The 27,934-nt window shown below is 46.7% G+C and overlaps 1 protein-coding gene across 1 annotated transcript; it reads right to left on the minus strand.

Moving 5' to 3' along the window:
- Window positions 1-8,017: 8,017 nt before the first annotated feature.
- On the minus strand, window positions 8,018-27,508 carry LOC111153840 (layilin). The gene is given in 9 exon segments (XM_022513105.1): window positions 8,018-9,442; window positions 11,688-11,784; window positions 13,966-14,049; window positions 14,663-14,695; window positions 18,238-18,395; window positions 23,721-24,018; window positions 26,314-26,337; window positions 26,969-27,284; window positions 27,287-27,508. Coding segments are annotated over 9 exon segments (1,596 nt in total). The 3' UTR covers window positions 8,018-9,078.
- Between the last annotated feature and the right edge of the window lie 426 nt (window positions 27,509-27,934).

Below are 27,934 nucleotides of genomic sequence, written 5' to 3' on the forward strand. Positions count from 1 at the left end.
TTCATTTTTAATTCTAATCCACCTGAGACTGGGGTCTGCCCTGGAGGTAAGTTGTGGCAAGGACCTGGGTGTTTAGCGTTTTGGGGCCACCCTCACAGGTAATAGTCCCTCCTATGTTCTCTTTATCATCCACATGAAAGACACAGCTCTGGATCCCCCAAAGTGCTGGTAGCTTTCCAGCCTACCCAGTGTGGTGGAATCTTTGGAGTCTATGCCTGGGGTGATTGGAGGTGGGTTATGTACCAAGTAGGATAATGGGCATTGCTGTCTGTTCCAACTGTTTATTTAAGACTCTTGTTCATTGTCTTGTAGGTAAGGCCAGAACATTGAGGAAGCTCTAGCATAGGTTTAGGTGAAGTTCCTCAGCCTTAATCTTACCTACTGATCTCAGTCTCTCATAAAATCAGCTGTTAGAGACTGTAGAAGAAAAAGACAAATTACCACCAAGCTTCTTTGACCCCTTTCCTTTTGTAGTTTCTTTAGGGCCAAAGGGAAATGGCTAAAATTCATGCGCTGAGATGAAGAGGGAAGTTATAGGTTATTAAGCCCAACATTCCAACCAGAAGGAGGCTGCCTCTGGTAATAAGAACTAACACCTTTACAAGTAAGCAGTCAAGAGACTTAAAACCACATCTGGGGGCCCCAAATGCTACCCCGTCTAGGGGGTCATGTGGTCTCTATGTGAGCCTCTTGAGGGAATGAAGGCCTTATTGTTCTCATGGTCAGCAGGTGTCCTCCTGTGTCTCCATGAAATCCCTCTTCCTCTGTTGGGAGGTTTGCTCTGCTGCTCCGCAGAATATCACAATTTGGGGGATGGGAGATAAAATCTATGATAGCTGAAAAATGCACTTCAATTCACAGTAGAAACAGTCGTGTTGTCTCAGTTCAATTAGATGAAAAGTGTACTGGGCTATGAAGCACAAACAGTGTGTATAAGAGACATCATACACAAGAGCACCCCTTCAAGTTTTGAAGTAACCAGTTTGCCTAATCCATAGGAACAAAATCAAGCAAGATGAGGAGACAGGAATATGCTTCAGAAGAAAGAACAAGAAAAGAAATCTCAGAAAAAAAAGTGAGGGGCGCCTGGGTGGCTCAGTGGGTTAAGCCTCTGCCTTCGGCTCAGGTCATGATCTCAGGGTCCTGGGATCGAGTCCCGCATCGGGCTCTCTGCTCAGCAGGGAGCCTGCTTCCCTCTCTCTCTCTCTCTCTGCCTGCCTCTCTGTCTACTTGTGATCTCTCTCTGTCAAATAAATAAATAAAATCTTAAAAAAAAAAAAAAAAAGGAAAATTAAATGAGGAAAAAACCCTAACCAAAAAAAAAAAAAAAAAAAATTTCAAGTCATGATCCTGAAGAGACTCACTGGGCTGGAGAAAAGAAAGGAAGAACTCAATGAAAGCCTCAATGAAGAAATAGAAAATATTAAAAAGAATCAATCAGAATTGAATACAGTAACTGAACTAAAAACTAGTAGAGGGAATCAACAGTAGACGAGCAGGTGCAGGAGAAGGTTTCAGTGATCTGGAAAAGAGGGTAATGGAAAGCACGTGGCTGAACAGCAAGAAGAGAAGAATCTTTTTTAAAATGAGGAGAGATTAAGAGATCTCTTGGACAATATCAAGCAAGCAAACATTTGCATTCTAGGGGTCTGAGAAGAAAAGAGAAAGGTGTAGAAACTCATTTGAAGAAATAAGCAACTGAAAATTTCCCTAACCTAGGGAGGGAAACAGACCTCCAAGAAGCACAGAGAGTTCCCAACAAGATAAGCCCGAGGAGGTCCCCACCACGGCATATCATAAAAATGTCAAGGATTAAAGATAAAGAGAGTCTTAAAAGCAGCAAGAGAGAAACAAAAAGCTACCTACAAGGGAAAACCTGTAAGGCTATCTGCTGACTTTTGGGAGGGAGTGACATGATACAGTCAAAATGCTGAAAGGAAAAAATGTTCAACCCAGAACATTCTACCTGGCAAGGTTATCAGATTTTTAAAAATAATTATTTATTTTTAAAGATTTTATTTTTTGAGAGAAAGAGAGCAGGGAAAGGGGGAGAGGGAGAGAGAGAATTTCAAACAGGCTCTGTGCTCAGTGGGGCTTGACTTCATGATCCTGAGATCATGACCTGAGGTGAAACCAAGAGTTAGACACTTAGTTGACTGAGCATCCAGGCACCCCTATTTATTTATTTTCTGATAATAAAATAATTATTTTATTAATTTTTATTATTATTCTATTTTATTTATTATTCTGATTATAAAATAATTATTTAATTAATTTTATTATTATTATTTTATTTATTTAAATATAGGGGTGGGGAGGAGGAGGAAGAGGAGTGGGGGTGGAGAGAGAGAATCTCAAGCAGGTTCCACACCCGGCATGGAGCCTGATGTGGGACTTGATCTTACAACCCTAAGATCATGACCTGAGCTAAAAATCAAGAGTCAGATGCTTAACTGACTGAGCCACCCAGGCATCCCTATCACTGAGATTTGAGAGATAATGAGTTTCTGATACACACACATACAAAATGATAAAGGAGTTTATCACCACAAAACCAGCCTTATAAGAAATGTTAAAGGGACTTCTTTAAGTGGAAAAGAAATGGCCATAATTAGACGTAAGAAAACTATGAATAAAAAGATGTAAAATATGATATCACATACAGAAAATGTAGAGAAGGGAGTAAAAAGGGACAAGAAGGGGAAAAAGGACTTTTTATTTATTTAGAATACATTTTCATTTAAATGACCAAATCAATATGAACTGCTATCACCTGGGATGTTACATAGGAGACTCATGGTGACCACAGACTCAAAACTCATGATACACAAAAAATAAAAACAAAGCCTAACAAAACACTTTAGATACTCAAACACAAAGAAAAAGAACAAGAGAGGAACAAACAAGAACTACAAAAACCACCAGAAAACAAATTTTTAAAATGGCAGTAAGTACACAATTATCAGGAATTACTTTAAATATAAATGGCCTAAATGCGCCAAACAAACAAACAAACAAACAAAAACCAGAGTGGCAGAATGGATAAAAAAAAGCCAGACCCATCTATATGTCACTACACAAGACTCACCTCAGACCTAAAAACAGACAGACTGAAAGTGATGGCATAGAAAAACATTCACCACACAGATGGAAGCAAACAACAAAAAGCTGGTGTAGCAATTCTTTCAGGAGACAGATTAGACTTTAACAAAACTGTAATAGAAGACATAGAAGGGCGTTACATAATGCTGAAGGGATAAGTCCAACAACAGGACATCACAATTATAAACATCTACATACCTAACACTGGAACACCTGAGCACATGAAGCAAACGTAACAGACAGAAAAGGAGACATTGATGGTAATACAACAATAACAGGGGACTTTCACATCCACTTACATCAATGGATAGACCATCCAGACAGATAACCGATATGGAAACAATGCTTTTGAATGACACATTGGACCAGATGGACATGACATATATATGGAACATTCCATCCAAAACCAAGAGAATACATATTCTTTGCAAATGCAAAAGGAACATTCTCCAGAGTAGATCACATATTAGGCCATAAAACAAGGCTCGATAAATTTTAGATTGAAATCAAACCATATAGCTTTTCCAACCTCAATAATACAAAATTAGAAATCAGGCACAGGAAAAAAATTGGGAAAAAATACGAACATGTGGAGACTAAACAACCAGCCAATGGGTCTTTGAAGTAATAAAAAAATACATGGGGCCAGATGAAGAGGAAAACAATGGTCCACAATCTCTGGACACACAGAGAAAACAGTTCTCAGAGTGAAGTCCATGCCAATACAGACTTACCTCAAGAAACAGGGAAAAAAACCAAAACCAAAACCAAAAAAAGCAAACCAATCTAATCTTATACCTAAAGGAACTAGAAAAAGAAGAACAAAGAAAGCCCAAGGTGAGTACAGGAAAGGAAATAAAGATCAGAACATAAATAAGTGAAAAAGAGACAAAAAAAGGTAGTGGGGGGGGGGAAAGAACAATGAAACCAAGAACTGGTTCTTTGAAAAGACAAACAAATCTGACACATGCTTATTCAGACTCAAGAAAAAGAGAAAGGACCCAAATAAATAAAAAATGAAAAGGAAGTAACAACCAGTAGATGCAATAAATGAATCCAACCTTGAGAAGTCCACAGATGGGAGTTCTACGGATCAAGGACAAGGAAGAGCTTGATGCAGTGGCGACCCCTCCGCTACCAGCTGCTGCTGGTTGACTGCCCAAGGGAACAGCTGGGCAGATCAAGCCATCAAGTTGACAGCCCATAGAAAGATGAACGAAATATCAACCCCAATATTGCTGGAAGGATGGGAGGACCTTAGAAGAGCGAAGGAATGGGGATTTAAACACATGCTGCCCCTAAAGGCAACTGGAAATACAACAAATCCTTATCCAAGAACAATTTATGGAAGAAATGATTCCATATTCACCAATGCACCCATTACAGGGGAGATGCTGCTGTTCGGTGGTCCCACAAGAATCCACAGGTTCCCTACACTCCGTTAGCAAGGAGAACACTGAAAAGAACGCTGCTTGGGCCAGCAAGCTTCTGATGGACCTGAAACCACTACTTAAGGGAGAGCTTGTCTGAAGAAATTTTACAACCAACCTCCCCTAAAGGCCCTAGATAAAGTCGAATACAAGAACTCACAAATACGGATACTGCAGAATGTGAGGTTTCAACCAGGAATGAAGGCATATTTCTGAATGGGCGCAGAAATGTTCCATTCCTCCAACCCTGATCTTTGCTTGGAAGTAACTAGAGCAGTCACAAAGTTGAATTTTGGAAAGTACTTCTGAACTATACTATCAGAAGGTTTTAAAGCACAGGCCTAAATAAGATTATAGATCATTGCAAAACTTAGTTATCTATTTGCCAAGCTGGCAGTAAGGTTCTAAATGCAACGGCAGAGGGTTATATGGTTAACGAGACTTAGCTCTTTTACTATTGAGAAGATTCAACTTTAATAGAAACTTAGTTTTTCTAGGACGATTAAAAATAAAGAAAAAATTGTTTACAACTTAGGCCAATAATCTAAGAAAACGGTCATTTCCACAGGGAGAAAAACCAAGCTCCAATTTATAGCAGTGTACTTCTGATATTAAAACTCATGCATTCCAACAAGAGGAATGGAAAACAGCTTATGCAGTCTCTCTCCCCCTCCGTCATCTCCCATGTTGATATATGCGGTTCTGATCAGAATTGCCATCAGGAATGAAGAGCTCTCAGCTGTGGGAATGTGGCCAACAGCCCTCAACTCTGAGGCCATTCGGAACTGCCTTAACTGAATACAGCTGCCTTGCCAAGGTCATGCCCTCTTTCCAGCTGGTCACATCCAATGACTATTATAGAAGCCTGGGCCTTTTGGCCTCATTGGGGATGGTTTGAAGAGTGATCCCACTCTGGAACTCCTCAGAGAGCCAGTTAAGGCTTCGGTTGATATGGTATCAACTGCCCCAACAACTGCCTGATCTGCTCTGACTTTCCTTTCTCTTCCCCAAGTGTTGATCACTCCCAGACAGGCTTTCCCATATATATTCCATACTCTTCTTCAGTCCTGACCACGCCCAGAATTCCTTTCCAAAGATCCCCGCTTCCAACCTTCTACAAGTTTCCTTTTTACATCCTAGTTTGTCCTAAGTGTTCCCTCTTTGAACTACCAGTCTTGCTTTCCCTGCAAAGAGTTGTTTCCCTTATTATTTCCAGTAGTCTTAATTACATTTATTATCATTTACATTTGTTCTTTGGTCCTTAGAGCACCCATAAAACTTCATGAGGCATCAAAGTACTTTTTCTCTGAAACAAAAACGAACAAACTAAACAGAAACAAACTCTAATACAAGGAACTGGTGGGAAGAAAAATACCATACGCTTTTTCTTATCTGATAAATTTTGCAACAGAGAGAACACAAACCCGCCTGACTTTCAGTGAACACAGGTAGAGCAGAAACTCTACGTCTACTGCTGACAGCTCTGAAGACAGCTCCGTTTTAATGAAACCAGCAAGCTGAAATTAGCTTTAATATCAAACATTTTCCTAGGGCACATAAACTTGAGAAAGGTTTGGTTTAGTTTCCATCTTTCTGAGTTTTAGAATGCCCAATTATTACAAACAAGTGTTAGCCTTTAAGCCAACTAAATGGAGTGCTTTTACAAATGAGTTTTAGCAAGACCGTCCAGAGACAGAGGAAAACCTCGCACATCCACAACGTCCACGGACACGCACACAAATACAAACAAGAGGCAAACAAAATCTTCAAGCCCCAATCTCCACGTATCACCTTTGTACAAAACAAATCCATTGCAAGAGGGGTTAGGATTTATGGATCCTTTTATTGGTCATTTTTCTTAGGAGTCTAATAAATATTGTGGCCAAGCGGTGTTGCAAAAAAAATAATAATAATAATAACCCAGTTTAAGAGGATACAACTCCAAGGGCTGCGTATGGGGATCAAATGATCGTTCCGCACATCCCAGTCAGCACGGCTACTCTTACTCAAAGATGCCAAAAGCTGCAGCAACAAACCAACCGAAGGAAGCCCCAAGGGTGCCAGCCCCTAAGTCAGAGCTTCACCGGATGAACCAAACGGAAGAAACAGGGTCACGTGCCACCGCATATGAAGTACTCACCCAGGGACGTCCATCCAAACCAAGCCCCAGACTAGCCGCCTGCCACAGGAGTTACATTTGGTGCCGAAAGGTACCCAGTTGGGGAGCGGCCCCTGCGACGCCCAAGGACCAAGAGCCTTGGCAGGCGCTTGGACGGTCGCTGGACTCGCCTTCACGGCTGGGGCCCGAGGAACCATGAGCGGGGAGCTCCAGGTGGCTTCACCAACTTTGTACCCAAACCCACGTCTGTCCGCCTGAGGCACCGCTAAGATAATCACTGAGCCATCGAGCTGGCAACAAGGAAACAGCTTATCTGAGAAGCGACCAGATGAGGAGCCCAACGGACCAGCCTCAGCTCTACCTTCCCCCAAAGGAGGCTCAGAGCCAGGAAATTTAAAGGCAAATAAAAGGGGACTGGGTGGCTCAGTGGGTTGGGCCTCTGCCTTCAGCTCAGGTCGTGATCTTAGGATCCTGGGATCAAGCCCCGCATTGGGCTCTCTGCTCGGCGGGGGCCTGTCTCCTCCTCTCTGCCTCTCTCTCTGCCTGCCTCTCTGCCTACTTTGATCTCTTTCTCTCTCCTTCTGTCAAATAAATAAATAAGTAAAATCTTAAAAAAAAAAAGGGGGGGGGGCCTGGGTAAAAAGTTGCAGCTGGGCTTGTTCGCCACATTAACCCTTTGGTTACCAGCTTCAGTGACATAAAGGATGTTGTTAACGCAATTTACCAGCTTCTGTTTGTTACCATGCTTCCCTCTTCCTAGGCGAAAGGAAAGCCTTTTAAACTAAGATAACTCCCTGACCTCCCCGACTCAGGCAGAGTGTGAACAATGGGTCCTACAAACTTTTAGGCTGACATATCTAGGCTAATTCACATTGATCTGAAAATGAATTGTTCATGCATTCCACATTGTCTATTCTGTGCCAAATGCGGTCTTGGGTGTAGGTGGTACGATGTTGATGGGACAGACAGAATCCCTAGCCTGGGGGAGGTGCAGCCTCATAGGGGCCTGAGGAGGGTGACACGGGGTGGTGGTGGGGGAGATAAACGGACAGATTATAGAGTCGGGATATCTGAAGCCCAATTATGGAACTTCGATGTTTTGGAGCAACAAACAAATCAGTCCTTCAGACCATGGGGTCACTCTTTTTGCTTTAAGTGTTGTAAGTCGGGGCACCTGGGTGGCTCAGTTGGTTAAGGGTCTGCCTTCAGCTCAGGTCATGATCTCAGGGTCCTGAGATCGAGTCCCACATCAGGCTCCCCACTCATCGGGGAGCCTGCTTCTCCCTTTCCTTCTGCTGCTCCCTCTGCTTGTGCTTTCTCTCTCTCCATGTCAAATAAATAAATAAAATCTTTAAAAAATGTTGTAAGTCCACAAAATGCACTTCCTGGAAGCAGGCATAAGTGACGTGTTTGTCGTCCACCCCGCTCTCCGCCCCACTGTGGCGGGTAATTGGGCAGTGATACTGCTGGGACCCAGACCAGCGAACTCTCTCTGGTTCCGGGCTCCACACATGAGGCAAAAGGACAAACTGTGAGAAAATAAGACAGAGATGAAAGCCTAAAAAGCAAGATAGAAGCCCTCAGACCTTCAACATGTAAACAACTGGTGTTGGGCCAAGAAACTCTGCTGCAGACCTGAGTCCCAGAGTATTCAAGCCGGTCCCTACGACAAACAGGAGGAGTGGGGACCGTCACCGGCAACACTGTGCTGGTGCTTGGGTCGAACGCACACACCAGCACTGTAACGAGCACTGCCGGGGCTGGGCACGCAGCGGCGCCTGGAAGCCGAGACTGGGGATTTCAGTCCCAGTTTGTCAAATATTTCCAAGTTGGCTATTTCCAAGTTTGGATGTGAGGAGAAAGAAAAAGAGGTCCCCTGAGGCCACAGGCAGAGGAAGGGCTGTAGACACAGACAGACTAACATTCTGCTTCCTGCTTTTGATTTGATTTGATTCTTTGAAAAAAATGGACCTTAGAATTACCCACGCACAGGCCAGCCCGATGACAGAGGACATGGGCTTTGCAAAGAGTTAGTAATTTCTGTCTTGCTGTGATTATACGTGCTGCTGTACAGAGTAAGAAACAGAGAACCCAGAGGTGGGACTCCTGAGTCCCACAGCCACAACCTTCTCCCTGCCAAGGAAAGCATGGTCCCTTCAAAGTCAGAAGTAACCCATCAACTGGTATCTTCTACTACGTGCCTGACCACGGGCAAGGCTTTCTAAGGTTGATCTGGGGGAGAATCGGGGATAGGGGATCTGGCCAAACTTGGGGATCCAACAGGGGCTAATGGAGATCACATGCTCATCCCCACGACCTGATCAGAGATTTTCATAGACTTTCTGAGTCTTCTCCTCATAGAAAACAGGAGAAGTTTGCTCCCCTTTTCTTTCCCATTCCCGTTCGTTCAAGTGTTTCTCATGTGTCCTAATAACCATATATTTCATTTTCCACCCATCCAGACTCCTTGCTCCTCCCTGTTCGGTCTGGGGAGAACTCGTAAATGTCATTGGTCACAAAGCCACTCTCCAAGCTTGCCAGAGTCACAAATCCACTTTCGGAGGGGTCCACAGCTATGTTGTCATAGTCACAAGACACGTCATCGGGAGTGGCTTCGCCCGAACACACTCGAAATGAGATGTTCTTCAGGTCTGGCCGGGTCTCAGCTAAATCGGCTTCACTTTGTTTTCGTATGACATTGTAAACCTCGAGGTCTGGGCTGTCCCCGTGGTGAGGAGAGGGCCAGATGGTGTGCTGCTCCTTCGTGCTGGGGCCTGGCTGCTCCCGTTTCCTAGGAGGAAAGAAAAGCGCGTTGAGTAGTTTAGACGAGGGGATTGAGAAAATCCCCGTGTCTCCTGCTCGGGACGAGGAAGTCATCGGGGGAGTCATGACTCTGCCCTTCTCACCTGCAGGAACTTATGGGTCAGGGCTCTGGGGTGGGGTGGGGTGCCAAAACAGGAAAAAGACTGCCTGTCTATCATTCGCTTCTGCCACAGCATAGAACAGAGGGGATTGCCCTGGGATCCCCAGAGCTCCCATGGCATCCATGGATCGAATTGGCTGGGGAACAATATCACATTTTTTAAAAAAGATTTTTATTTATTTATTTGACAGATCACAAGTAGGCAGAGAGGCAAGCAGAGAGAGAGAGGAGGAGGAGGCAGGCTCCCCGCCGAGCAGAGAGCCCGATGTGGGGCTTGACCCTAGGACCCTGGGATCATGACCTGAGCCGAAGGCAGAAGCTTTAACCACTGAGCCACCCAGGTGCCCCAACAATATCACATTTTTAAAAACTCATCTCCAAGTCAAAGTTAGCCTGCCTTCAATTCTAAATATAGATAATAAATTGGAGTAGAATTAGCAATATCTTTGACTTGATCACCAACAGAATCACTGATTTTTCACATCACATCACAGTTATCATAGATATACTCATCTCTACTGCAAAATTATGCTAACTATACCCACCACTAAATAAAGAAACATTAGTAAAGAAACATGTCTATTACCGAATCACATTTATTTTTTGGAAATATTTTGCTAAATTGTTTTATCAGTACAATTGCTTCCCTTGCAGTCCAGAATTATTTCATTTTATATATTTAGAGATTCTGTTCTGGGAAGGGGTCCATAGGATTTACCCAACTGCTACAGAGGTCTGTGACGCAAAAAAGTTAAAAACCCCTGAAAAAATCCCTGAGATAGAAATCCCAGCTACAGAGTCTAAATTCCCAAATCCTGGTGAGGTGCTACATAGACTAAGAAAGGGAAAAACAAAAAACAAAAATACTGAAAACAACTGCAGAGTGAGTAGCTGGGAAATATATTCCTATTTTTTAAACTGAATTCTATTTTTAGATCAACATGAATTAACTGATAAAAAGGATCATAGTAAGAACTAACATTTTTGAGTGCTTCCTATATGCCCATTCTGCATGAATTAACTGTTTTAATTCTTTTGATAATCCTATAAGGAAGATATAATTAAATGAAGCACGTTCTGCTATTGACCCTTGAACAGTGAGATTACAGGTAACAACACTCTCCCCCCGCACCCCGTGCAGTTGAAAATCTGTAACTTTGACCCCAAACGGAACCATTAACAGCCTACTTCTGATGAGACGCCTAACACATGTTTCATATGTTATATGTATTATATGCTGTGTCCTTACAATAAAGTAAGTGAGGGAAAAGAAAACGTTATTAAGAAAGTCATAAAGGAGAAAAAGGACATTTACAGACTTATACTGTATTTATTAAAAATACCCAAAACATGTATAAGTGGACCCACACAGTTCAAACCCGTGTTGTTCCAGGGTCAACTGTGTGTTGAAATCTTACAAATTCATCATAAAATGGTCATCAAAGGGAATCGAATCTTCAACTGGAACTCAGTTTTTCTGTTGTACAATGGGCAGACCAGCTTCTTTCTGTGTATGGCACATACATGTTTCCATGTCTGTATGATGCTGGGGAGTAAAAAGGCAACTGAGAAGAGCAGTGGGAACTCAAAAATGGTGGCACACGATCCATAAACAGAGATGATCTAGGCCACTTAGTGTGGCTATTTTGTAGCAATCTGAATTTGTATATTTAATGAAAAGCAAAGTCAACTAAAAGGCTTTAGCTATTTCGTTTTGAACAAAGGGATTCAGTTTCAGATCTTTGCCAGAAGGCTCACAGTCATTTTTCAATGGCTCCCTATTCCTTCAACCAGCTAACAAACATCTTTGGAGTAAGAGCCTACAGTCACAAAAGCACCCTGCTGACTGACGTGTGGCTACAAAGGAGGTGAATAACCGTTTCACCCCTCAGGTCATTTGAAAGCTTTCACCCACAAAAATTAAAGGCTGTAAGATCACTCTCCTAATCACAACTAAGCACAAATGCCAGCAGGCCACCAGAGAATTTACTCTCCAATCTGCAATGGTAATTCTCTTGGAGCTGCTGTGGCCTTTCATGAAGCAAAAAGACCAATGTCCAAATCTCAAAGAGTCCAGAAGACACACAGGTTGACACATGAAGGTTTTACTTGCCTCCTTCTAGAGATCCAAACCCAAAAGACAACCGTGATGACCACGAGGAGAAAGATGGTGCTGGGGATTAGAATATAAGCAAGATTCAAGGCGGCTTCTGAAAAGAAAACCATATTAATATCAGTATTAGTGATGTTTTTATGAACATCAAAACAGGCTTAAAAAAGCAGAGCCAACACAGAGTATTGCAAAGAGCGTGCTCCTGGAAGGAGATATGTGTACATCAGCCAGTCCGTGACTGAGCTGTGACTGTCCTATGACCCTAAGTAATAGAGAAAAGAAGTTTACATGTTGGAGTTTCTTACAAAATACCAGAAGGGCACTGATTTAGTCATATATATATATTTTTTTTTTCCCAGAAGAAAGAGACTCTCTCGTTTCTTGTCCTTGTTCTCCCTTAAAAAAAGCAGGGGCTGTTTGGGCAGTGTTGATGTCTTTGGCTCTAAGGACAGAAATGGTAGCTCCCAAGGTGGGGTGGGGTGGGGAAGAGGGAGGGAGGGAGAGAGAAGCTAGTCTCAGTGCCATTACCAGGAAAGAGAAGGTCACATGAAACACATGAATCAGACTGTAACCTTCCCAACAAATCTGACTAAGGCTAATTGGATCCAGTTGGGGCCAAGAGCGGTGACTGTGGAGGGCATTCAGAGGCCTGACCTTTCCTGTCCTTCAAGACTTAGAACCAAAGAATTTTCTGTCATGGTTGCCTTTAGGAAGAACAAAGGACTTACGACTGACCCCTTCCTTACTCCCCTGGTCCAAGGTTCCCAACCTTCTAGAAGTTGTTGTTTTGTTTTCCTGTGAGGCTGCAAACCTGACAACCACCCCCACACAATAAGGGCCCAAAACAAAACCCACTTTAAATGCCGCCATGATAATAACGAAAAATGAAAACACCACCCATCTCTGCACAGCATTTTTGTACTTTTTCCAAAGCATTTTCAATACATTTTATCTGTTGTATAATAAAAAAAATATTTGACTGGCCTTTGTCCTTGGTTCCTGGAAAAGAGGCTCTAAATCTTTGGAATTTCTAAGGTAATAGGAGTAACTGTTATTCACGAGCCCCATCAGACCACATCAGAGTCTATGCTGAGGAGATGTCCCAGGAGGGGGGTGGGGGGGCGCTAGGGATTGAGTTCAATTACATGGTCAATGACCGTATCAATGATGCCTGTGTAAGAACACCTCAATGTTATATTTACTATACGCTGTATCCTTACACCAAGTCTTTGCACACCAAGCTCAATAGGACTTTCTGGGTGGTGGACACAGTCATGTGCCAGGAGGGTGATGCTGCTGCTTGAGTCCATAGGGAGAGGATGCAGAACCTCCCCATATGGGACCTTCCCGGACATTACCCAATCTGTTTCGTCAGGCGGCTGCTTTACAATGAAATGTAGTCCGAAATAGAGCGTTTTCCTGAATTCTGTGAGTTGTTCTAGTGAGTTATCAAAACTGAGGGGGTTGTGGGCACGCTCTGGATTTACAACCAGCTGATCAGAAGTGGGAATGGCCTGGGGACCCCTGAACTTGTGACTGATGTCTGTAGGGAGGACAGTCTCATCTGGACGGAGTTCTTCCCCTGTGGGGTCTGCCCTAAGTTGGGGTAGCTGGTGTCAGAAACACAGCTTTACAATATCCTATTTCATTTCAGGGCCACGGTGATGCTCTCAGACAGGTGAGGAACGCCCCATTACTTCTGTTATGCAAAAGGGGACACTACAGCACGGAGAAATGACGTGTTTTTTTAAATGTTGTCCAGGGGCACAATCCCAGATCTCCCTCTTAATGCTCCAGGTGGGAGGCTGGAGGTCGAAATTCCATTAGCACTCCGGTTTATCACCCATTTTCTTTGATCCTTTATGATTTGAGTTGTAAAATGTTTTTGCCCGCCTCTTCTTTTTCACGTGATATCAAGCTGGGACGTCCTGTGTCTCGCATCCCACCTGGCGTTTTCTGTGCCTGTTTCTCTATAGCTGCTCTCCCAGGACTCTCTCCCTGCCCCTGCTGCTCTCCCTGCCCCCACCCAGGACTGCTGGGTGCCCGACCCCCACCCCCCATCCTCATGCAGCCATTTCACCTACTGGCCGGTCTACTCTCCCCAGGCTTCCCAGATGGTCCCCAACTCTGCATGCAATTTCTGCAAAGCCTCAGATGCCCCGTTTAGTTCATTTTTTAAATAACTGCAGGAAAGAACAAAGTAGGGAACGTAACCCTCTGTAATTTGTGATCAAGAGGGTCCCACCATCTACTTTCCCCGGGAGGGTTCTGTCCATACCGTCATTTCCTTTAAATGTCTCTCTGGCATCTTCTTTCCCCGTATCTTCCGGAAGCGTGGGTGTTGCTGGCTCTGTTCTTTCATCTGGAAACAGACACATGGACTTGAGAAGACGGTAGAAGACCTCACGATCCAGATGGTCTCTGAGGTCCCACCAAGTTGTAGGGGGGGTGTGAGAAAGCAGTAGCAATTTGACCAAGGCCATTTATAAAGATAGAAAAGTAAAGGGTTGAATTTGCTGGCCTCCAGGTTTAACCGTCTTCATCTTCCTGGTGAGATTTTCACTGCCAAGAATCCTGTCCTGAAACAGACAGCAGGCGCCTGGCATCAAGGCACACAGAACGCAGAGATGCCAAAGGGCAGGGCCTATGACTCACTTCCAGGCCCATAAATCATCCACGTGGCTCACTTCTTTTCTCATTAGATCGAGTTATACCTTTCATACTGTCAATAATGACAAGTTTCATCCCAAACTGAATTTGTGGTTGTTGCTTTTCAGCTTTGGGAGAAGTGGGCAACTCCAGAGATATTAATGAACTACTTGGCGGGGCTGAGTGTGGCATACACCCCTCCAAATGGTCTGACTTCCCACCAGCGCTCTTCCTGCTGGAAAATCTGAAGAACATACAGTTCTAAACCCATAAAAGGGGCCTGAGAAACAGCCCAAATTAGCCCAAATCTCAAATGATAGGCTTACCTCCAGGCTTTGTAGAAGGAGCTGTTGGTTTCTCTGTGGTAGAAAGAAACAAACACGAAAATAGTAACTAAATTTCCATGCCATCTGGATGAAATTGACCAGATGATGGCCTCCCCTTATTTACTCACTCAGTCATCTGATAAACTTTATTTAGTGTTGCTAGATGCCAAGATTTGGGTTAGTAAGTCAAAAGAATCATTTCTGCAGCAAGACTAGCCTTCCCCCAGCTTCATTTGGGTATTTTTTTTTTAAAAAGCATTTTAAAATTTTAAATACGGGAATTTCAAAATATACACAAAAATAGAAAGAGTGGTATGAACCCCCGTGTGCCCTCACTCAGCTTTAACCCTTATCAACATAGGGCTAATCTAGGTCCAAAGCAACCCCTACCCCTTCCCAGCTACACTCAGGCCTGGATTATCTTAAAGCAATCAAAGACGTGTCAACAATTCCCACTGGGGATGTTTCAGAGAGTAACAAACACTGATCTCCCGGAAGTGGACATGGTTGTGGTGGGGGGTGGGGAGACAGACCGCCACCTGCCCGCGGTGGACACTGGAGTTCTAGAACCTGAGTCATTTCAAATGTCTTGAGAGCCTGAAGACCTTCAGGCTGCACAGATAATCTACACAGAATATCTTCCCCTTGGGCTGGGGGGACGTACTCCCAGCTCAAGGGGTGGGAGTGTGTCCCCCTAAGGCACTGGTAGCAAATCTCTCGTGCTCATCGGATGCTCTGGTCTTCATAGGAATGGGGTCCTTAAAGGGCATGGTTTTGGAATTCACAGTCCTTAGGCCAGGATGCTAAGGCTATTCTGAAGCTTCTGAAGGAAACTTTCAATCCTCTTCCCATAAGAGTGTGCGTGCATGCGTGTGTGTGTGTGCGCGCATGTGCAAAGGTAATGCAAATCTATTTATTTATTTTCATTTTTATTATTTTTTAAAAAGATTATTTATTTATTTGACAGAGGGATAGAGATCGCAAGTAGGCAGAGAGGCAGGCAGAGGGAGAGGGAGAAGTAGGCTCCCTGCTGAGCAAGGAGCCCGATGTGGGGCTCGATCCCAGGACCCTGGGATCCTGACCTGAGCCGAAGGCAGAGGCTTAACCTACTGAGCCACCCAGGCGTCCCTATTTATTTTTTTTTAAAAGCTCCACCTATATAGTGCCTTCTATATGACAGAAACATCATCATGTTCTAAGTGTTTCCTAAAAATGAACACGATTTGCCCTGCTAACAGCCTGATGAGCCAGCGTCAATCATTCTGGTGGTTTTGTATGCCATGTATCCGAGGTACCAGGAGATTAAATAACTTGTCCAAACCTCACAGCTAGTGAATAGCTGAGCTGGAATTGGAACCCAATCAATTCAAGTGAAAACTAACATTGTAAGGAGAGAGATTGTGCTAGGTCGTGGTGATATAATAGCAAATGAGAACATCCCTGGCCCCCTCTGGCTCTCAGGCTCTGCAGGAAGGCCAGAACATACGAAATACAGGCTAAGAATCCCAGAGAGTAATTTTGCCATAGGACATTATAACATGTAGTATATTCAACAACATGACATGACCTATTCATTTGCTTGTCCCTCCACGGTTCAGTCCACCGTGAATACTGCACTGAACACGGCACATTAATGCGGCATCACCAGCAGCCCCTGCGATGCCCTGCATTGTGCCCCCTCAGCAGATTTGCTTCTGATTTTCACTGAAGACACCTACGCCCCCAGCAGAGCCCAGAAGCAAGCAGGGGCTCAGATCTGGCCAGCATGTGCCCACTCCACGCAGTCATGTTCCCAAGTCCAATTTTAGATGTTATTCAACCAGTTCCTGGCCCGGATAGACCTGCCCTCTATTATGCGTGCTATCATAGAAACAGCGTATCTGGCATTACAGATGGCGTGCCACCTTGTTGGAACGGTACTGGATGTCCCTCTCCTCGCCCAGCAAGTGCAGGCATGAACTGGCCAAACATGTATGTCTCCAGACCTCAGGCCAACCACGTAGTGAAAGGGACAAACTTATAAACAGGGAGTTAAGGTACTGTGTGTGCTCAGTGCTAAAATCCTCCTAGAAGGAAAACCTAACTTGTTTTTTAGGGGCCCCTGGGAGGTTTCCCAAAGGAAATTTTCTTAACTTCTTATTTTGAAAAATTTCAGATTTATGAAAATTTGCTAAAATAGTACACAGGTGCCCATATATTTCACCCAAATGTTATGATTTTATATTTCATTTATTTATTCTCTCTCTGTATCTCTCTATATTTATGTCTATGTATCTATATTTTTATTTATATCTCTGGATCTATATTTTTATTTATATCTATGTATACACCCACATATGTATGAAAAACACATACAGACACATGTGTAACTTTTTTTCTGAGAAAAATTTGCAGATATGGTTACTTTTACTTCTAATTACTTCAATATGTTTTTCAAAAGATGTGGGGGTCAAGTTCTTATGCAACCACAGTAGAGTGATCAGGACCAAGAAATCAACATTGATAGTATGTTACCTAATCTACAGACCTTATTCAAACTCTACCAATCGTCCCAATACTGCCCTTTATCGGAAACCATCATCATCGTCCAGGTTCCAATCCACAATCCCTGTTGCACTTAGCTGCATTATGAGAGGAGATGATGTTCAGAGCGAACCCCAAAGGTAAGAATGAGTTGTCTGGGAAAGGGTAGGACAGTTCCAAGCACAGGGAACAGCAGTTGGGCAACTCACAATGCACACAAGGGAAGGATGAAGGGGGGGGCACCTTGTAGCAGCAAAAATCATAGTAAAAGCAGTTAAATTTAAACAATTTTAGGACTACTTAGTCTTTAGCTAGATATAACTAACAAGTCATTTTATTCTGGCCAGGAAATGGTGCAGATCTGGGACCCAGCAGTTGGCTTGGGGATCGGAGAAACTTCAGGGACAGATCAAAACTCACTTCAAGGGTAGATCTAATTCAGTTATGAGGAGGCATTTGGGGAACCTCAGCGGAGTGAGACTGCGGGCTTATAGCCAATTCAGAGCACTGAACAGATCTAGAAGCAAATGCCAGCTGAACCGGCAAGGCATAGCTAGAGGGTGGTTCAAGCCTGTTCCTTAAGGTGACTGCTATCTGTCCACTACCAGTGAAACTGAGGGACTCCATCATTTCCTTTAAGCCTCAGAAAATCATGTCACGTGGCTGCTAGAAAACCCAAGAACGATGGCCAGCTTCCTTTCACATTCCTTCTTTTTCCCAAGTTCCTACAGTCAACCTCACATGTGGTAAGAACAAGAATCTGTGATCGTCCACTTAGAGGGCTTTCTGTTCCCTGCGCTTCTCATAATTCTCCACTTTGTCATACATAAATTAGGCCCTTTCCTTTCTTTATCCCTTCTCTTGGCATCAGACCCCCCTCTCCCTTGCTAGGAGTATGCCTCAGTAAGGAATTGTGACTGCATTCCCCAGCCGTGCATTTGCAACAACCTTTCTCAGAGACCACGTAACAAATTCTGGGAACTAGTAGTTGTGCGTGAAGTAAGAGAGGAAGCTGAGAATTCAGCCATATGACTTGGGGAGGGATTTGTTACCATCGGAATATTTGCAAACAAAATTGTTCTTCATGTTGCACCGGTCGTCATTCCACTGGAACATGTAGGGGCCCCCGATGCCAGCAGGTGCCGACGGCTGATGGTACATGACCACGCAGACCTCGCTGCCGCACGAAGGTTCATCCACATACCAGTTCCTGGAGGAAAGGGGTCAACAATGGAGACCACTGGGGGAGGAAACCCCAAGACTTCAAAACCTTTATTTTCCTTTCAAGTTCTGCTGAGCCCTGAACTTAGGGCTCTGCTTCAGAAGACAACACAGAGGGGGGCAGGAATTGAAGTCCTGCCAATAAGTAGAATCACGTGCTTTCTAACATGGACATCACAATCAATCATCTGACATTCACCACAACCTCTTTGTAGGGAGGAATATATTACCGTATGATATCTGCGGAGTAATTATGAGAAAAAGCAGCTAGCAGGGCCCGTCTGGGAGAGCGTATTCCTTGCCTTTTCCTAACTGGCTTTTGTTTCCCTTTGTTTCAGAAATCAGATGCACTAAGAAGAGGCCTGGCTTATCTCAGCCAGAGCTTGCCTGGCTCACGACTCTTTGTGCTTTTCAAGCGTCAAGACTGCCTTTCTAGCCCGGGGGAAGTAAATGGAAAATGCCAGCAATCTGAGCAAGGCTTTCCAAAATGCAGAGGCCTTGAAAGCAGGTGGCGGGGGGCGGGGGGGACTGGAGCAGAAGGCCCACATAGTCTTTGTCCGGTTTTAAGTTGTTTCCACTTCATCAGGCAGGTGGGTCCCTCCTTCTGCCTCTGCTACCAGATTCCTCGTCTTTTGTCATTCTTGCTCCTGGATGGGGTGCAGCCCAAGCTCCACTATCCAGTGACACTTGGAATAAATGGTGCTACCACCCAGTTGGCTAGAAGGATGCCAGGGCAAGGCCTTGGATTCCATAGAGAGCCCGATGCTGTGAACGGTCACTGCACGCACTGACTCCAGCCTGGGCTTCAGAGACCACTGCGTGGTTACCTGAGTCGCTTCCTTCTGTTGGGCATAGGATGCAAGGTGACACTGAAATTTGAAGACTTGGAGTGTCCTTGGGGCTACCCATTTGAGTGGGAGCCTATGGAGGCCAGGGAGTCAATGGAATTCTGGCCCAGGACCAGCTGATGGTGGGGCCCATCCAGTGGTCATTTCCCCAGTCCCCAAATACATGACTTGAACAGCCGTATTTGGTATCTGGTATAGTCCCACATTGGTTCCTTAGCCTACGAGTAAGAGCCGTAATAGTGGACGAGATCAAGTGCAAGATTCTGAAACTGCACTCCCCGCCACCCCTTTCCCAAGTAATAAATAAAAACCAATATCTTATCCAGGGGAAGATGACAGAAAGTAGTACCACCCTTGAAGATCGGAGAATGCAAGGGTGGGGGAGTCTCCAGCATATGTCTAGTTAGTTCACCGGACTGGCCCCTGCAAACACCACGCAGACCCTGAAGGAGGACACCAGAGTAGTTGAAACACAACTAGGTAGAAGCCTTAATTACAGCTGCTGTGCCATATGTGGTGTCTTTGCTTGAGCAGGTTAACATGCTCTTGGCTACTTAATATGCAGGTCCAGGGAACATAATATTTTCCATCAGAAGGAGAGTCAGAAATAGTTTGCGTTCATTTGGAATAGACAACGGTATACATTTGTGGTTTTGCCTCGGGCCTATACTAATTTTCGAACCCTCTGTCATAGTGTGGTGTGAGGAGACCTGGACTCCCTAGACATCTCGTGGAAAATCACACAGGTCTACCATATTTCTGACATGCTATTGAATAGGGTAAGCTTAGGAAGACACTCACGTGTCCAGGGGGTTAGAGATAAACTCCGTGAAGATTCAAGAGCCTGCCACTTCAGGCTAGGTCACTAGTTTCTAGATCACTAGATCTAGATCATAGTTTCTAGATCACTAGAAACCCATCCAAAAATGGTAGGTTTCTAGTGATCTAGGGAATGCCGGAGCTTCCCTTTCACATTAAAGGACAAATGTTGCATCTTTGAAACATCTCACAATAATGTGAAGGAGGGGGCATAGCACCTCGTAGGCCTCTCTGGGTTCTAGAGGCAGCATATTTCACACTTGGGTATACTGTTCTGGCCCCTATTTCAGCTGGCATGAAGGACAGCCAGTTTTGAGTGAGGTCCAGAGCTACAAAAGACCCTGAAGCAGGTTCTGGACTGTGGCGTAAGCAGAGTTGCCAGCTGGGCCTATGATCGAGGAGATCCCATTAGTAGAGGTATCAGGGATGGGAAGAAACACCACAGAGAATTTGTGGCAAGCCCCAAAGAGAGAATCACAATGTAGACCCCTAGGATTCTATAGCAAGGTCATGTTATCTGTAGGTGAGAAATAATCACCTTTTGTAAAACAATCCTGGCTTGCTACTAGGTGAGGAGCATCAAAAAACCGTGCAACCCAAGTTGCCCATCGTGAGTGAGATGCTGTCAGACACACCTAGTCCCGGGCTGGGCAGGCCCAGGAGCGATCCATTCTAAGGTGGAAGGGGTCTATCCAGGACCAGAGAGCACTGTACGAGCAGGCAGAGCACTGTAAGGCATCTCCCACTGTCGCTCCACGGCCTCTCCCTCAGTGTCCACCTATCCCTGCACAAGGGAATCCCTTATGACACTTGACAAAGGCTGCCCAAGTTCTCTTCATGGATAGGACAGCCAAGTATGGGAGTACGGCTCCACAGGACAGCAGCTGCACGCCGACCCCACTCAGAGTTGGCCTTGAAAGATCAAGGGGTGAGGGGACCTCCTCCCCATGGATGCAGCTCAGATGGTGCGCCCAGTGAACCAGCTTGCATGGCAAGAGAAGTTCCTGGAGGTTAGACTCTATACGGACTCAGGGGTAAAGCAAGAGCTTGGCCAGCTGATCAGGAGTCTAAGCGGAGAAAGAGGTGAAGACTGGGGATGGGGAGCAGAGCTCTTGGACAGAGTGATGTGATGCAAACAGACATATGGGAATAGGCAGGAAGTGTGAGGCTCTATCACAAGGTAAAACCCACCGGAAAGCATCTAACATGGAAGAGGCACTAAACAGGCAAGGAGACAAGTGACTCGGCTAGTTGATGTCAGTTAGCCTGGGACTGGCCGCCCCAGTGCTCACACAACAGCTACGGACTGGAGTAGCCATGGTGGCAAGGATGGAGGGTCTGCGTGGGCTCAACAGTGTTCATCTCCTCTCACTGAGGCTCATCAAGCTCCTGTCAAACATCTAACCTGCCAGCAGCAGAGACCAAAGCTAAGTCCCTGAAGGAACACCAGCCTTAGGACACCAACCTGGCACTGGGGAGCAAGTTGACTACACTGGACTCTTTCCATTCTGAAAAGGGCAATGATTCCCTTTGACGGGAATAGACCTACAGCCTGGGTGTGGGTTTGCCTTTCCTGCCTCAGGGCCTCAGTCATTAGTCACTACCCATTATTTGATCTACTGGCACAGAATGCCAAATAACACCTCATCAGACCAAGGGACCTACTTTATAGCAAAGGAGGTGTGGAAGTAGGCTGGTCATCTAGCTGGGTTTACTAGGCATGTCACGTGTTGCACCATCTGGAAGTTGCTAGCCTGACAGAATGATGGAAGAATTTGTTGACAACATAGCTGAAGCCCTAGCTGAGAGGGAATACTTGCTAGGAGGAGGTATTGTCCTTCAAGACTCAGTGCACACTTTGAATCAATGACCTTTGTATTATTCTGTGTCCTCAAAAGTAAGAACACGTGGGTCTGGGAGCCAATGGGTGGAAACAGGAGTAGCATTGCTCACCATCACTAGTAGTGACCCACTTGGGGAATTTGTGCTTCTTGTCTCTGCAATGCTAGGCTCTATAAGTTTTAGATGTCTCGCTACCCAAAGGCGAAATACTTCCACCAGAAGATATAGGAAAAGACTTATACTATGAGTGATGGCTGCCACTTGGGCGCTCTGGGACCCTTGTGTCCAGAGACCAGCAGGCAAGAAGAGCAGTGATTATCTTTGTAGGAAGTAACCAGCCCTAATCACAGGAGGAAGAAGCTATGCAGTCCCCCATTTGGGGCAGGAAGAAATATGTTTGGCATCCAGTTATCTACTAGGGTTCCTGTGGGTCTTCACATACCCAATTTCAATGGTAAATGGGAAAGTGCTATCACTCTAGCCCGAGAAGTGCACATTGACTGGGTCCTCGCATACCTCAGGGCGGAGGGTCTGAGTCCTGCCACAAGGTCAGACACTGAGGCTCCCTGAGCAGAGAGTGAGGGGAATCTAGACTGGATAGTAGAGGAGGGAGGTCAGTGAGTATTAGCTGGGGTCCGGGGACTAGCTAGAGTGGTGGGCATTGTAGTTCATCCTACTAACCTTCTGGTTTTTTTTTTTTTTTAATTAGAGAGGGGGCCCACAGACGGAGAGGGAGAGAGACAGAGAGGGAGAACCCCTAAATGGGTTCCACGCCCAAATGGAGCCTGACACAGTGCTCGATCTCACAATCTGGAAATCAAGACCTGAGATAAAATTAACCGATTGAGCCACTTGGGTGCCCCCCTCCCTTTCCTTTTTAAGGTTTTTTTCCAGGAAGAGAAGCCCACGAGAACCCTGGAGGGGCCGCCCCTGGCACCTAGAAGGAAGATGTGGATCTGATTGGCATAATTGGTAGACACGGGTAAAAAACATATTTTCATCAGCATTCTTTTGGTTGATAATGAGTTTAAACTTTTTTTCCCCCCATGGGATCATTTACCGTTAGATTTTCTATTTTTCAACTGCTCAGGTCTTTCGCCTCTTTATCTTTTGGGGTTTATTGACTTACATAAACTTTTAGTGTCTTAATGACTTACATCAACTCTATTGTAAAAAGATAATTACTCCCTAATTCATTACATTTTTCTGGTCTTATGTCTGCCTTTTAACTTTGTTTTAACTAACTTCTGTTTTAACTTATGTCTGCCTTTTAACTTTGCTATCTTTTGATGTTTGTCCCTGTCACTGGGTTTCTTTGGGAGGGACGATGGCAAGGCCACTGTGGTGCCAGGGTAAGGTGTGAAATGAATGAGTCCTGATGCCGTGGGTTTAGGAGGATCCTCCAAAATGCAGGCTTCCTTAAGTCCCCCTTCGGCCCATCTAGGTCCACTCCCTGTGACCTGGAGCCCTAATAGAGTCCTAGCTCCACAGACCCTCAATCTCTGGTTGGGGTTCTAATTCAAAAGGCTGGTAGCCAGAAGCTCTGACTTCAAGCACCACGTGCTGTTCAAACAATGCTCCTGGGCCACATCTACCTGGACAGAGCTCTTGGGACAGGAGTTGGACACAGAACCAGGCTGACTGACTGACCCCCTTCACCTCCCAGCTTTGGCCAGTGCTATCCTCTCCGGGCTTTGCCTGGCTGGGCCTTCTCCTCTTCCTCTGCACCGGGCACCGTGGGTTCAGCCTACCTCCTTTTTGAGTTACGGCAAGTGGGTGAGCTGCTGCGGGTTCTCCACACTTACCTGAATGTTGCCGTGCTGCCATCCGTCCACGCATAAAGGTCCTGGCAGGCTGTGCTATTGCTTTGCTTCTCTTCATGCCTCCTGAGCCCAATCCAGAAATCACCATCAGACGCCAGGAGGTTTTCAATGAACTTTTCTATCAGTCTCTGTTCGTCCTCAGACTCAATGCTGACTAGCTGGGCCCCATCCCTCCTGCAGGCTGTGTTGGCTTCCTCAAAGTTCAGTCTTCGAGAAGCATCGTGGAAGTAAATGACTTTATAACAAGGCCTCTGTGTCCCTCCTCGGCAGACTGGTTGTCCTGGAGGAAAAAAAAAAAAAAGGCAACCTATTTCAGTACTCCCCAAAGTATCGCAGGACAGGGATGCTCGGTGGCATGGGCATGAAGCCAGTGACTCATCTGTGGACTCTATAATGTCGTTTAGCTTCTCAGAGCACATGAATACCCGCTCGGCATGGAGATGTGGTGATTTAAACTCCGATGCCTGCATTGTGTGGGGGCTCCATGTTTTGTTTGTTCCATTGCGGGTCTTGAAAATCAAAGGTTTTTGACAATCCTTTAAAAGAAAGGTAGGTGAAGATTTATGGTTCCACTTAAAGCTACCCACATAGAACTCTTTCATCTCATCGGGACGTCTCAGGGGGCGGTGTGGTTGAGAGGGAGGTTTCTCTGTTTGGTGTTTCCTTCAGGTAAGAGATATGCCCTGAACTTGGGGGTGGGCTACTCTATCCTGGAACCCTTTGCCTGTAGAGTAGGCTGAGATTTTGCCCAGGCTGTGGTATAAGCAGAAGCTAAGAGCATCAGGTCGATGGGGTTTTCTGCTGTGATGGATCTTGTCTAAAGACACAGCTAAGGTTTACTCAATTCTTACTATTAATTAATTAATAAACTATGCTAATTGCATTTACATTTTTATCTATTCTTTCTCTCTCTGAACTCTCACAGTAATCCCTTGATGTAGCTCTTGTGTATGCCTCATTTTACAGAGGTGGAAACTAAGGCTCAGAGAAATTAAGTAATTTGGCTAAGGTCACACAGCTATCAGTAGCATCATCTGAGTCAGAACACGATTCTGATTACAAAACCAAGCCCATAACCATTGAACTATGCTGCCCAGTTCCCACTCAGTTTCAGGCTGCACGGGGAGCCTGTGTAACACGTCTTATGGAACTGGCACTCGAAGGGCTGAATGCCATCTTAGACAAATGGATGGGATTCTATTAAGAAGGGACAAACTGTTCACCAGTACATACCCCACCCCCCCCCCAGCTGGCATCTTCGGGAAGCCTTACTGTGTGTGAACTTCCTTCCATCAACACGCACTGCGTAGACGCTCTGTGCCTGGCACTGTGCTAGGTGCCGGGAATACAGAAACAAACGCCAATTCCTAGCCTGCAGAAGCACGCAGCATATGCTTCTGGACCCAAATGCACAAGTGAAAACCAAATCTCAACAAGGGAAGTCCCTCGCAAGGCGAGAGCCAGATTGTGGGCTGTGGCTGTGAACTGCTACCACCGAGAAAGGATGAAGGATTTTGGTTTGGGAACCTCTTCCCAGCCCCCAAGGGATGTTCTCATTTTCCTAATTTGTTTTGCAGCCATGCAGGGAACCAGAGAGCATTCATCGTTCCCAACACTGACCAGAATCCGGGGCAAAAGCTACTGACCGTGGACTGCATTTTCAGGGCTAAACGGGACCAGAGCACATGCAGCTAATCCGGGAGACTCCTGGGAAGTCTTGTTTCTACTGCTTCTTTTACTGCTTTTATAAGGAAAGTCTCAATAAGCAACAGGTTCGAAGAGTTTTGCATCTTCTCCCTTCCTCTGCTATTCTGCTATTGCTAGAACTCTAACAGGATTGGCCCATCGGCAAATTAGGAGGCCTCAAAAGCAGGACATTTTCAAGATGACGTTGTTCCAGAGAGAATGGGGTCCACTGGCCAGAGAGGCTGTGGCTGGCGTGCTGCCTGGGGAGAAGACCGGGCCAGCCCAGCTCTTGTGATTCCTTCAAGGTGGCTCCAAATGAGGCGGCAGAGGGAAAATGAGCTCCAGGTACCTCCCGCGGGGCCACGGGCATAACGTGAGGTGGAGTTAAATTTCCTGGTAGACCTCCTTTTTCTACCATTTGTTTATCAAGGGAAAACATCACACCTTAAACGGGTTTCCTGTATGGTCCAGCCTGGCCACACATCGCAAGTCTGCGGGTGAGTGCGAGAGAGAGCCAGAGCTGGAAGGATGCCTGAGGCGCATCTGGTTCCCCTGCCTTCAGGAAGTGTCTTTCTCTTCTCATTTGCAGGAAGGGGAAGGGCGGGTCTTCTGTTCCCCACGACCTAGGACAAAGCCCATGCAGCCCTAACCCAGGCAGCTTAATTCAGATGCACACACCACCTCCTCCTCGCAGCCCACTCCCATCCTGAGACACACTTCAGATCCTTTCCATCGGCTCTGCAAGCCGGGATAACGGAGTAGAGGTTGTCATTCTCCGCCACCCCCATGGCCTGTCTCTCCGCGCCCGGAAAACCTGAGAAAGAGACATGGACATCCTCCTCTTGACATGCAGAACAAACAGAAGAGGCAAGAAGCCAGAGCACTGTACCTCCTCCGAGGTCCAAGTCCGAGGCTGCAGTGACACGACAGGAGGAAGGAAGCAGAGAGTCATTCCCCTGAGTCAGGCGGGGCTTGTCCCGCGCTAACTAGGCTTCTTTCTTCCTCTCCAAGCGCTTTGGTAACAGAGCTGGATCCCGCCATCCTCCCCCCAGAGGAGACCAGAAGTAACAGGCTGGGTTCCACCGCGTAGGGGATCCAGAATCCCCACTGTAGACGCCGTCTCAGGGAACGGGAGAGCCCCCACCCCGCCCAACCCCAACCCCACTGGCTGGAGGAGAGCTGGAGAGCCTGCCCCTGCGCGGGGGGAGTGGGGCGGGCCGAGGGGGCGCCTCCTGGGGCAGATTTGCCCTCTGACCCACCAAGCCAATGTGCCCCAACGCCCAGAACTCTGGGCGGGGAACGGACTTTGAGATTCCAGGAATCTCAAAGACCCGCGCTGCCGAGAGCCGCGGGGCGACGGCTCCCCTGCAAGCAGGGGGCGCAGGAGGGCTGGGTCCACCAGCAGAGGCGGGGACGCCCCTCGCCTCTGCAGTGGGCCAGAGAGTCGCGGAGGCCTTGAGGACGGCCGGCAGCAGCTGGGGTGCAGTGGGTGCACGTGCGGAGCCCGACCGGGAACCCGCCCCCGCCCCAGCGCGCTCACTCACCGCTCAGCAGGCGGCCGGTGGCGCCCTGGGGCCCCGCCAGCAGCGCGGCCAACAGCATGGCCTGCAGCGCGGCTCCCGGCTGCATGGCCCGGCTCGGGTGCGACCTCGCACCCCGCGGCGCCACGGCGGTGGAGCGGACTGACCCGTAGCAGCGTGCACAGCAAATGCGAAGGCGGCAGCAGCATCTCCCGAGGACCGTCGGACCCGGCACCCGGAGGAGGCGGGGAGGGCGCGGAGCCAGCGCGCGGTCCTCCGCCCTCTGGGACGTCACCGAGGGGAGGGCAGCCCCGCCGCGGGCCCGCCCCTGATGGCCTCCTCCGGCGTGCTCGGCGCTAGAGACCTGGCCCTCGCGAGGGGAGCGAGCAGAGGAGGGGAGCCAGCTCCCCGCCCGCCGCCCTCGCGTCCCCGCCACCTCCGAGCTTCCCACGGAGACCCTGCGTTTGCCCAGGGCGCGGGCCCGAGTGATATCCCAGTCTGGCTTCTCTGGAATCTGTTGCAGAGAGCGCTGTGGCTCAAAAGAGAGCCACATCTCCACCCCATGCCTCGCAGACATGGCCAAGTTCACCCAGAGCCCCTGGCTCTGCATTGGGGGCCAGTGGGAGAGTCGGGGCGCTGAGACCTCCCTGGGGCTCCATAGGCTGCAGTCTGGGTGCTCAGGGCCTCCCCTGAGAAAGGAATGGCGGATACAGAGAAGAGATGCTCAAGTGGGCAGTGTGCCCTTGGCCGGCAAGCTATGGGACAGTGTGGAGAGTGTCCAGCCCAGGTGGCTGAGTTGGAGTTCTGGCTGAGAAGAGAGTAGGTCCACTCGAAGCCAAAGGGTGTCTTTGAACTCAGCAGGGAAATAATCCTCCCCCTTTGCAGGGCACCTGTTGGGGGGTAGGGGTAATTGTTCAGGTTTGGGCTGGTGGTAGAAAGAAGGGTCTCCCTGGGAAAGAATGCTCCCTCTCTGTGAAAAAGCCTTCCTCA

Source organism: Enhydra lutris, unplaced genomic scaffold (genome assembly GCF_002288905.1).
Source record: "Enhydra lutris kenyoni isolate GAN:26980312 unplaced genomic scaffold, ASM228890v2 scaffoldscaffold34, whole genome shotgun sequence".
NCBI lineage: Eukaryota > Metazoa > Chordata > Mammalia > Carnivora > Mustelidae > Enhydra > Enhydra lutris.